General features: G+C 50.5%; 1 protein-coding gene across 1 annotated transcript in view; it reads left to right on the forward strand.

The window, feature by feature from the left end:
- The window catches only part of GRIK4 (glutamate ionotropic receptor kainate type subunit 4), a 182,094-nt gene that overhangs the window by 157,232 nt on the left and 12,358 nt on the right, over positions 1-12,504 (forward strand). Inside the window, 1 exon segment of the mRNA XM_027655665.1 lies at positions 5,481-5,594. Coding sequence (XP_027511466.1) covers positions 5,481-5,594 — 114 coding nt within the window.

Genomic DNA, 12,504 nt, shown 5'->3' on the forward strand with positions numbered 1-12,504 from the left:
ATATCCAACCTAAACCTGCTCTCTGTCACTTTGAAGCCGTTCCCCCTCGTCCTCTCACTACAATTCCTAATGAAGAGTCCCTTGAGCTCATTCTTTTCTGAAAGATGTCCCAAACTCAGAAGACACCGGGCTAATTTGGCCCTCTGAGCATGCAGGGCAGGCAGATTGAGCACCCAGCTCCTCCCTGGAGGAGCAGGGCAGTAAAGCTGCTCTCCCCCGTCAGCATTCCTGTCTCTGGCACAGCCTGTGGTCTCCAGCAGTTCAGCTGACACTGCACACGTGTGCTGCCCACAGCAAACAAGCAAGGGGCAGCAGCAAATCTTCCCATCTCCTATTTTTTGGCATCAGAGCCCTGGGGGACAGTTGGGCTGGAAGAATTATGTCTGGCTCCTTCCCGCTGCAGTGCAGGCTCTGGCTCACAGTCCCTGCTGGTTGTCTGCTCTTGCCTTTCTCTCCCTCTCTCCCCAGCACATCCTCGAGCTGAAATGAATTCCCTGGCATGATACAGACCAAGGAATGTATTTTCACAGCAGTGTGACAGCCTTCTCCTTGTTCCACACAGCCTGCAGTTGCTGTCCTGGCAGCTCAGTGCCTCACAGTGCCTTGGTGCTCAGCTCCCTTCCTCCTCCACATGGAATTGTGTCTGTCTGGGGGATCCCTCAGCAGCACTTCCTGAATTTACCCACTGCAGGAATGCCCTGGGGCGTAGAGGGGAGCTAATGGGAGATGCTGTGTTTTGGGTTTGATTTGCTGGCAGGATTTGATGCTGCAGTTTTGATAAAAGACCTCCCCAAAAACCTCCCTCTGATGCAGCCTGAGTACCTCTGGCTGGCTGGGTTTTTTTCCAGGAGGTGACAGTCCCCTGTCCTGCTCACCTGTGGCAGGATAACTGGGGTGGAAAGGACTGGTGTGTGCTTTGTGCAGCCTGTTATCAGCTGCCCAGGCTTCCTTCAGCACTGTTCAGTAACAAATCACCTTTGGTGATGCCAACACAGCAGATCCAGGAGTGTTTCCAGGGCAGGTGTATTTGGGTGAGGCTGGTGCTGGTGTAGGAGGCATCTAAAGGTGCTTGTAATGATGAGTGGGTGACTGTGCAGGATCATTTGGGGAGTGAGATGATGTGGAATGATGCTGGACCTTTGATGTGTGTCAGTGGTTTGAGTCTGTCCTGGCTCAGTGATGATCAGAGCTCTTTTCCAAGTGAGGGGAGATGAAGTTGTCCATCTCCTGGAAGGGTCTGGCCTCGGGACCAGCAACACCTAGAACTGAAAGGACCTTAAAGCTTTGGGGTGGTGGCTTTCCACCTTCCTTGCTGGTGGCCAGGTGGTGCTTTCCCTTCAACTGCTCCAAGGAGATGGCAGGAAGGGGAAAGGAGGGAGAAGATGCTTGAAAACTGGCAGAGTCCTGCTCTCCTCTCGCAGTGGGTGTTGGTGCTCGGTGAGAAAAGCTGTGTGTGGGTGGAGGGAGGGAGGGGGAGTCTGTTTGCATGCTGTCTGTGCTGGCAACTGTGCCATGGGGGGGCTCAGGGGGGTGTGGGAGCGAGGAGGGGTGTGGGGGTTGTTGTGCAAACACAGCCAGGGACGGGCAGAGGGGTTTGCATCATGCTGCTGGTGCTGCCAAAATCACCCCCAACACAGGGAACGTGAGCTGGGCTGCGCTGGGCTCACTGCATTCTTTGGGTTCCCCATTCCTGGGGCTTTACTTTGACTGGCCTTTGCCATGGGCACAGAGAACTCCTGGCACACACTTTGTCCTGCCATCCATGGATAGTCCAGGTGAAGGAGGATGGGTGAGGGCAGACCTGAGGCTGACATCTGCTCTGGTTGCTGGTTATCCCATTCAGACTGTGGCTTAAAGGGAGGGCTGCAGCCTCCAGGGTTCTCAGGCTGTCACTTTTCACATGGCAGAATTCCTGCATGTCCTTGAAAAAAAAACCCCAAACACCGATTTGGGGTGACCCTCATTTAAAGGCCCTGCCTTTAAATGCAAGAATGTGCATCTGAGCAGACAACCTGGGTGCTGCTCAACCTGAAATAGCTGCTGTCAGGGCAGCTGGAGCAGGAGCAGCCAGCACACTGATCCCCTGGCAGAGCTGTACCTGTCGTGCCATGGGACAGATCTGCAGATGCAGAGCTGCTCTGCCAGTGCTGCAGAGATGCAGGTGAGCAGGATGCAGCCAAACTGCCCTGCAGTGGCTGCTGCTGCTGTCAGGGTCGCATGGAATAGCAGGGAACCTCTGGAGATCACCCTGCACGGAGCAGGGTCGCCTCCAGCCAGGTGCTCACCCTGCATCCCAACAGGTTTCCAGCGGGACAGGCACCAGCACTGGGTCTGCAGGGGGGTAATACCTGGTGGCCGGGTGGGTCAGAAGGTTGAACAGCTATTTCACCTTTCTAGAAAGCTCTTCAGGCACACAGAGAGCTTTCCCTGCCCTTGGCCACGCTGTCAGTGCCCTGTGGGGCAGCGCTGGTGAGAGCGATGCTGCCACGAGCACCCAGGGGATGGAGCTTCCAAGGTGCTGTTCCAAGGGACTCCTCCTCCTCCTGGAAGGGATCCCAGCCCTGTCCTCCTCCTGGCTTGTTTTCCGTGAGTTTGACACAAGCACAGCCTAAAGCCTCTCCCCACTCAGACTTTCTCGCCGTGTTTTGTCTCCGCAGCCTGGCAGAGGGTGGTGAAGCGCTGTGGGGCCGGAGCAGGGCTGTTCTCCCGGCTGCTATCCCATGCCGTGGGAGGCTCTGGAGGGATCCTCTCCTCCCGGGCTGACGTCAAGCCCCATTCATCACCATTAGCGCCGGGCTGAGCCCTGTCAGCGCCCGCGGCGAGGAGGCGTGTGCCGCCCCTGGACTGGCAGTCCCTGCAATTTGCTTCTTAAGGCTCCTTAATTGTTGTTCCTCCGCAGGAGCCGGCTCAGCCCCCGTGTTTAACCGCTGGCAGCCAGAGCCTGTGTGCTGATGCAGGCAGAGCCCACGGGAATGCCAGGTTTGGTGCTGGTGTGGCAGCTTTTATCTCACACACCAGCCCGTCCCACCCGGGCTGCCTCTCGCCTGGTGAGAGTCTGGCCGTGTTTTAGCCGTGCTTTGTTAAAAAGAAGTGTCTGTGTCTGCTCCCAAAATGCTCTGGGTCTTTTTCTAAGCCTATTTCATGCTGACATTTATAGCTGCAACTGTGCTGGGAGGACGAAAACCCCTTCTTCCCCCCATCCTTTTCCTCCTGTTCTCCCCTTTCCCCAGAGCCCGAATGTGGACAGAGTGCAAGAAGCACAAGGCAAAATCCATCTCTTTTCTTAGCCCTTAAAATTCCAGCTCCTGCCTGTGCTCAGAGGGGGGAGGCTGGCGGGTGCTGAGGTTTGCAGAGCTCCTCTGTAGCTCAGTGAATCACAAGAAGTTTTGTGAACACGGGGAAGCAAAGTTGAAAGCATGAAATGGGTGATACTCGGCAGAGAATTCTTTGCATGCCATTCCCAGATCAAAGCTTCTCGATGTCAGGAATCAGCTCCTAACTTGCATGACTCTGAGCCTGCAGAGAGAGAGAGAGAGTGAGGCTCTGACAGATAAAGCCTTGAGGAGCTGGGTCTCTAATGCACAGAAGGTGCAGCACGGGAGAAGGGAGATGGAGCTGGGCACAGGTTGGAGCAGGTGCTGCACCTCTGATGTGGCAACAGTCCTGAAATGACAAAGGTCCCTTCAAACTCAGGATATTCTGTGATTCTGCATGTTCTGGAAGGGTCTCAAAGGATGACAGCTGGGAGAATAATCAGACTTTTTTGTAATTACCAAGTTCACTGATGGCATCCTGAGCTGGGTAAATCTGGGGACAGTGTTGCTCCTCTCATCACCACCTTTGTGTTGGCCCTTGAATGGGAGTGGAAATGTCCTCAGAGCTTTGGCATGAAATACCTTTGACGTGGCTTATTTACCATCCCTTTAGTGTGGGGCTTTGCTGCTAGAATTGTGTTTACTTTGGAGAGCTGGCAGAAGAAATCCATTGTCAGACTAAGCTGGATCTTCAGCAGGGGCTTTGCTGGGAGAGCTCTCCCCAGGACAATAGTACCTGCAAACCGTTTTAAGTAGAGACAAGAGAGGTTTAGGAAGCTTTAGGCTTTCCTTGTAGATAAAATTCTTCACATGCCACGTTGCACAGATGAACTGATCCCATTTTAGTAATCTGCTGGTGTTTACACAGGGCTCAACCGCTCACACACCACGTTGTGATTATTGGTGTCTTTTAAAAAGCCTGTGGGTAAATGTCTGGCTAGGCAGAAATTCTCCTTAGCTCATAATTCATCCCAGCCTGAACCTCTTAGGAATCTGTAACAGCTGCTTGGAAACAAGTGCAAAAATCTGGCACTGAGCATGTCCAATAAAACACTCCTGCGTGGACTGTCACCTTCTCCACGACCCCCTTCACTGGGATTGAGGATCACCTTGACTTCCTTTTCCCTCTCCTCCATCCTGCTGCCTCCAGCACTGCTGCTCGTCCCTCTTGCAACTCTTGCCTTTCCCAGGACCATCATCAGGCCTGATGGTGCCTTGGCTTCTGCAGAGACCTTGTCAAATTTAGGGACAACAGGTGCAAACAGCTTTTCTTTTCCCCCCTCCTTCTCTTCTTCCACGTGCATAATCATCTTCCTGCAAAGCAGTCAAGCAAATGGATAAGGAACTGGAGGAGGTTTCATTTTTACAGAAAGCAATTACAGACCTTAAAAGAACTAAAGCAATAAAAATAATATTTAAAATTCAAATCCCTTATCTATATTACAGGGGTATTAACACGAGAAGGAATTATTTTTATGTTTTTTCCTTCCCCCTAATCTCATTTGCTTTGCAAGTCAATCTGCAAACTTTAATGCCAGTCCTCTGAATTTTTTTGGAGGGTGATCTGCAGTTCGGGAAGTCTGGGGTTGGCAGGTTTGTGAACTTCATGACTCAGGGGATGTAGGTAACAATTCTGCTTTTCTTTCTTACCTGTGCCTCTTGCAAGGGGCAAGGAAGGGCCAGCTGTGCTCAGCAGGGGCTTGGGAAGGGGGAGATTGTATCTTCTGCAGATAAACATGACATTTATTGTTCTGATGGCCCCTGTTTTGCCAGGTTTTACAGCATTAAATGAATAGAAATGGCAGTGAGGCCGAGAGCAGGGGCTGCTGTTGTGTTTGCTGTCAGCACAGTGGGGTCCCCACGGGGAGCCCGTGAGTGCAGAGAGAAAAACATCCAGGTGAGGAAAGGAATAAGGGGGAGAATGGTCTTGTAGCATCCATGAAACTCTGGAGTGTGTCTGAGCAGGGCTTGTGTGAAAGCCACCCAGGGACAGGGGTGTGCGAGCCCAGCCTGAACCAGCACCAGCAAAACATCCTCGTTTTGGGATGGCCCAGAAAGGTGGGACATCCCCCCTCCAGGGGCAGATGTCCTGTGTGTGGCCCCAGGTGTGGCTCAGCTGCCTTCTCAGGCTCAGGGCCTTGACCTTCTCCTCTCCTCTCTCTCCAGAAGGCTGACTTGGCTGTGGCGGGGCTGACGATCACGGCGGAGCGGGAGAAGGTGATTGATTTCTCTAAGCCCTTCATGACTCTGGGAATTAGCATTCTCTACAGAGTTCATATGGTAAGAGACTTACTTTATAACCATTTATGTCCCTCCATTATTTGCATGCAAACGTGCCTGGTTGTAGAAGAAAAATGAACGACTCATAAAAATATTTGGTTTTCATATTTAAACGGAAATTGGCTCGACCTTCATTTCCTTCTTTTCTCTGTGTGTCAGCTTGGTGGATTCGATTCCTGCTCAAACCCCCTGCCCTTTGGCTCCTCTTCCCCATCCTCCCTGGGCACAAGATGCTTTTTTTGGGGTCACAGGGTGGCTTTATTTTGGCTTTGAGCCTGCTGGGTGAGGTGTGCTGAGTGCCCTTAGCGCTGCACTGGAGTTTTAAAATCATAGAATCGCAAACTGGTTTGGGTTGGAAGGACCTTAAAAACCACCCAGTTCCACGCCCTGCCATGGGCAGAGACACCTTCCACTAGCCCAGGTTGCTCCAAGCCCTGTCCAACCTGGCCTTGGACAGTTCCAGGGATGGGGCAAACATTTTCTCTGGAACAAAAGCAGTTTTTTCAGCATCTCTCTCTGGTTGCCTCTCCACTGCATTCAATGATGTTCAGCAGCTCCAACAGCAGCAACAGTGGTGTGGTTTTCCACTACCACCCAAAAAGCAGGTCAGGCATCACATTTAGCAAGTTTGGAGCAAAACAGGTGGGAATGTGCCCAGGGGGTTTATGTGTGCAAACATGTTGTGTCATGGCTTTGCTCAGACAACACTTGTTGTCTTAAATTCCCATAGATTCCCTTTTATTTGCATCCTCCACTGCTTTATCTTCTCCCTGAAGCTCAGGAGAGGACAGATTTTCCCCTGCTACTCCCATATGGGAGCCCCCAGTTTCCCCAGTGTCACAGGCTCTGGCAACCAGACCCTGTGCAACAGGATGTCTTGTTATCCCCAATCTGCATTTTGGAAATGTTTGTGCTTTGCACAGTGTCGAGTGTGATGCAAATGACAGTGGCTTGGTCTCTGTCAGCTCAACAATAGCAGCCAAAAGGATAAAACCACTCAAGCTGCCTCTCCCAGCCCCCTCTCCACCTGGGATGCAGCGTTGGGGAGGAACAGAAGCAAATTCATGCATCTATCTCTTGTGCTGAGTGGCTCCTGCCAAGAGCAAACAAGTAATTAAAATCTAGTTAAAATTCTGTTTCCTCTGGTACGTGCAGAATTTAGGATCGATGACTTAACTGATCAAAAAAAAAAAAATAAAAAAAGGGACTGACTCTTCAAGCTCCTGGAAATCAGATGTCATTGTCCCCTCCTCACTGCAGTTGGTTGGTCACACCACCAGCTTCCCTGTGGATCTGGGAGGTGTTTCTGCCAGTGCCTCTTGACTGGGATTGTTGTCGAGTTTGGGGATTGAGTTCTGTGCTATTTTAGGAAGGAAATCCTTCCCTGTGAGGGTGGGGAGGCCCTGGCACAGGTTGCCCAGAGAAGCTGTGGCTGCCCCATCCCTGGAAGTGTCCAAGGCCAGGTTGGAGCAACCTGGGCTAGTGGAAGATGTCCCTGCCCATGGAACTGGATGAGCTTTAAGGTCCCTCCAACCCAAACCATTGTGGGATTCTGTGATTCTGTGCATGTCCTGCCTTGGATTCACACCATAATCTTCAGCAAGTCTGTTAAAGCATCATTCCCTAAGCAGCATTCCCCCCTCCAGAGGAAGCACAGGACTGTTGGTGCAGGGTTTGCACAGGCTCTGCTCTGTATGTGTGAGGCATTTGCTGCTGCCTCAGGGAGCTCCACAGGAACGTGTCTGACACATCTATTTAGGGGGGAGGTTCCTCGGGGCAGGGAGCATCTGCTGCTCGTGCTGGTACCAGAGTAACACAGCACAGCCCTGCTCCAGCCTGCAGGACTTCACCAAACCAAGCAGGATTAATAATTACAGACCTCAGAAGTGTTTGGAAAATAATGCCCTGCTGTTGGTCAGGACTCTTCAGCTGCCTGATAAAGGGCCCAATTAGGATTTGGGAAGGGGAACTGCCCAGTGACCCGGGCAGGCTTGCAAACACATCTCCTAGGGCAGGTCACCCCAAAGGGAGCCCCACTTTGCTGCACTGAGGCCACAAGTGATGGCAGGGGCAGCCAGGAGCAGGGAGATCCCCATCAGGGAAGCTCAGAGCCCCCCCTTCCCTCTCCACCTCTTTGTCCAGCCCTTCCCTGCTCAGCTTGAGGAGAGTGTCTGAGAGCTGTGTGGCAATTAACTCATCAAACTGGTAAATATTTGTCTAACAAGACAGTTAATTGCTCTGGTTTTCCTTTAAGGATGTGGTTTGCAGAGCAGCCCCATCTGCTTCCATCCCCCCCCCCTTCCCCATCCCAAAAACCACCTCTGCAGTGTCAAAAACTGCAGCTGACGTATGTTAATCATGGCTCAGATCAGATGTAGCCTAATAAATAACCACAAATGAGTTTCTCCCTTGCTGAGGAGTTGTCTCCACGCCCTGGTCTCCTCCCAATGCGATGACATTTTATTTTAATTCCCGTGCAACTCCAGTGGCAAGTTGATTTCTCGCCCCTTTCTCCTCCCCACGCCACCAACCTCAACCACCACAGTGCCTGTGCCTCTTGTCACACATAACCAAATATGGCAGCTCTGAACAGGGCTGTCATTTTTCTCAATTTCACTTGTTGTGATATAATCAAGTATGGATTTCTGACACAGGAGCTCTAACAGGCTCGCAGGCTGCTCAGAGAAAAGGCTTGTTTTGTTTCATGAGGTTCCCACTCCCGGCCAGTGGGACCTGTGGGTGGCAGGGGGTGGATGAGGAGCCCTGAGGAGTCACTGGGCTTGGCAGAGTGCTGAAATCAGGTGCCCAGTGCCATTTCTGCACAGGGGGATAAGTCAGGTTTATTTGTAGCGTGCTTTGCTCACACATCTGCCCCTGGAGCAGGGAAGGAGGGATTAGACACAATTCTGGCTTGTCAGCCCTGAGAGTCCTCACTGAGCACCCCCTCAACGAGGAAATGTGGATTTGGTGAGGACACTGGAATAGCTGAGTTTAGGCCAAGGGAACTGAGCCTTAAAGTTTCTACTTGATCACTGCAAAAGACACAAAATGGGAAGGATGGAATGAGTAGCTCCTTGACAGCCGAGGCAGAGGGGCTGAGGGGAGCTGAGCACCCCTCCTGCATCCTGCATCCCTGGAGCAGGGATGGGAGCAACTGCTGGCCCCAGCAACCTGTGTTTGACTTCTTCTTATTGACTCCAGACAAAGGACCTTGGAGAAGGATCTGCATCTGGATCTGCATCTGGATCAGACGTGGTCACCCTAAAATACACACACTTGCTTTGGGGAGACCAAATGCACTGCAGTTGGACTGAGCACAGATCAACCTTTCTGCCTCTCCAGGTTGAGTTTTCTTCCTTTCCTTCTGGCTTCCAGAGGCAGCAGGGAGCTCTCTTGCCTGCCTTTTTTAGGGATAAACATCTATGAGAAATGACATGGGTAGGACTGACTGTTTCTGCAAGAGGGAACTTGGGTCCCTTCAGACCCTGTGTGTGCAGGGCAGGGAGTCATCAGGTCTCTTACAGACCTGACCACAGACAAATCCAGGACCAAATAGCCCTGTTCCTCCTCCTCTTCCCCAGTGTCCTGCTCATCCAGGCTCTCTGGTCACCAGTATGTTCCCAGAAAACTGGTTCTCACTGGCTGAAAGCAAAGACTTCCAAGAACAACTCAGGAGGGTAAATGAACCTCTCCCACTTCCATCTGAGGATTTGGAGGAGGCCTTCATCAATTATTGGACATTTTGAACATGTCTATTCCAGGAAAAATAGCTCTTCCAATTAACTGAGCTGTATTGGGACCGGCTAAAAATATCTGACAGGCTCCAGATATTGTCATTCCCATCTTCAAAACAGACAGATAAGAGAAGAGAGAGTTTGTGCCCTCCGTGGGAACAGAATATCTTTATTCTTATCCACAACTGTGAATGAAAGGAATATGTAGCAGCAGCCTGGAAATGACTGTAGCTGAAAAGAACCAGAAGTACTACTACTGTAAAGTCACAGGAGAGATTCACTGCCAAGCTGGAGACTTAAAGCTTCCAACGCAATTTCCTTAATGAGAGTAATTTATTGACAAACTGCCCCAGAAATATAAAGAAGACATCAAGGCCTTAATTGCAGAAAAGGAACTTTGTTACAGGAGCATCTCACGAGGGAGCCTCAGCCAAGGCACTGCCAGTGCCTGTGAGTTTCCTGCCAGTTCTGGGATGCCAGGGAGGATTAAGCTGCCTGGAATGATATTCTGCAGTTTGCTCAGCGAGGGCAGCTGGTGCCCTTCACAACTCCAGGCTCCTATTGCCTCGTTTCATTCCTGAGTGTGTAAAAACCTGTGGAAATAAAGAGGTACCTGAGCCAGTTTAGCTCCAGGTGAAGAAGGGAACCAGGGGCATCCAGGAGAGCAGTGAAGAGAAGAGCTTTGGTTTCCTGTTGGCATGGAGAAATCCCTGATCCTCTGGATGAGATCAGTGGGAAATGCAGGGGGAACACACCTTGGAACCTGCAGAGTTGTGAGATGGTCTCACCTCTCTGAACTGAGAGGAGCAAAGGATGTTCCTGGATGTGGGAGTCCCTCAGGGATTCCAGGGGTGTAGTTTCCAGCAGTATCTCTGGCTCTGAAAGCCCTTGGCTCGGGTGCAGATGCTGGAAAAGCAGCAGCAACTGACCAAGAAATAGGGAAAGAACAAAAGAAAATATTATCTTTGACTGTTTGTACCTCGCCTGTTTATACCAAGCACACTAAAATAATCAAATTCAGAAGAGAGACATTGTCTTAAAGAGAGACTCTGGAATTATACCCTGGACCTTTGCTTGGGAATTGACTGAGAATTAATCTGAGAATGGATGCTGGATGGTCTGAACCACTGATTCTTAATTCATCTCTCTGTTAAAAACCTTAATAAGCCAGAATCTCTAAAAATGCTCATGCCAGAATGGTTTGGGTTGGAAGGGACCTTAAAGATCATTTAGTTCCTGCCCTCCCACCATGGGCAGGGATGCTGTGGATCCCCAGCTCAAACTCATCCTGTCCTTAAGGATCCAGGGACAGGAGGTTGTGCTGTGGTGGGTCTTTGCTTCACACAGGGCAGAGTTTGCTGCAGGAGGTTTCTGAGATGCTGCAGTCCCAGCTGGTGACTGGAGCAGAGGATCTCACAAGTCTCCTTGGATATTTTTAGGAGAGGAAGATTTTTGTGCAACAACTGTTGCCTTTTCTAGGAACAACTTGAGAGCCTCCAGAAGAACTACCAAGACCTTGTGAAATCCGGGTTTTTGCATAAGGAACGGGAATACTTCAGTAGTGAAACAGGGAGTTTGGATGGAAATAGAATTTAAAGCACTGGTCTGAGTCTGGGGAAGGAGAAAAAAATTATTCACCACCTTTGGGTTAAGAACAGCTCTAAAATATCAGGACTCTGGGTTTGCTACAGCAGTGGAGGTCGGGTGTTAATTATTACCAGCTATGATTAGTTTATGTGATGCCACAGACGGGCAGGTAGGGCAGTGGATCAGGGAAGAAATGAGGCCTCTGTGTGTCAAAGGTGATCTTTTTGTGTAGAGTGAGCAACCTACAGCAGAGCAGTGCTGGGAAGCAGCTGCTGGAGCTGCTCTGAGCAAACAGAGAGAGGCATTTTCAGCACACAACAAAGAAGTGCTGGTAAGAAACACGCTGACAGCCTGACCAGGATGTGATAAAAGGCTGTTTCCACTCTGACTTTACAGTAAAAGCCTTCCCAGAGCTCTGACTCGTGGGAAGCCTCCCTGTTACAGGTGCTTGGGGGAACTGTGGAGCTGGTTTAGTGATGCCAGGACTGACTCTGTGGTTTGGGGCAGGAGATACAGGCTCAAATACACTCATCAAAATGGGAGGTGTTCAGCTCTTGAGGAACTCCTCCTGGAAATTATTCCTCCCTTTGAACAAATTGTGCTGCCATTTGACAAGATTTCAGTGGTGGCAGCGTCCTTGTGAAATTTTAAAACACCTTGAGAGAAGATCAACCTGTTTTTTCCAGCAGTGAGGCCTTATTTTTCAAGGAAAGGTGGTTTGCTGAGAAAAAAAAAACCCAACAGGAAGTTCTGACGCATCCTGGAGATAAAAATATCCTGTTCCCTGAGATAAAAGTAATAATTTTATTGGTTTTTTTTTTACAAAGAAATAACATTTAAAGGCTGAAGAAAGAAAAACATAAGTATTGAAAACATATCTTTTTTTTTCTGTGCAAAAATGTTTCTCACCCACCTCTGAGCTCAGGGGAGCCCCTCATGCCCAGTGAGGGTGGGGTGGACAAGGATGGAGGGATCACCCCTCAGAGGTGAGGGGTGCAGCTTATCCTACCATGGGGAGGGCAGGACACTGTGATTGTTCAGTTTTTCTCTCAATTCACCTCTTTCTTTGCCTGGAGGAACAAAAGTGAGTGGAGTGGGGAGAAGAAAAGACTTAGGAGATGAATCCCAGTGGGGAGGTGCTGCAGGACTCAGTTACAGCATCACTGAGTTGGAAGGGACCCACAAGGATCATCGAGTCCAACTCCTGATCCTGCACAGGACCATCCCCAAAAGTCACACCCTGTCCCTGAGAGCGTTTTCCAGGTGCTTCATGAGCTCTGTCAGCCTTGGGGCCGTGCGCTGGGGAGCCTGTTTTCATTTGCTGTGTTGCTGTCACCTGTTTCCCCTGGAAGGCTTTTCCAAAGCCCTGTTTATCCCCCTTCTCCCATTTATCCCTTTTCTCCCATTTATCCCCCTTCTCCTGTTTATCCCTCTTCTCCTGTTTATCCCTTTTCTCCCATTTCTCCCTCTTCCCCCACTTATCCCCCTTCCCCCACTTATCCCCCTTCCCCCATTTATCCCCCTTCCCCCATTTATCCCCCTTCTCCCATTTATCCCCCATCTCCCATTTATCCCCCATCTCCCATTTA

Source organism: Corapipo altera, unplaced genomic scaffold, assembly GCF_003945725.1.
Source record: "Corapipo altera isolate COAL_440 unplaced genomic scaffold, ASM394572v1 71, whole genome shotgun sequence".
Lineage (NCBI taxonomy): Eukaryota > Metazoa > Chordata > Aves > Passeriformes > Pipridae > Corapipo > Corapipo altera.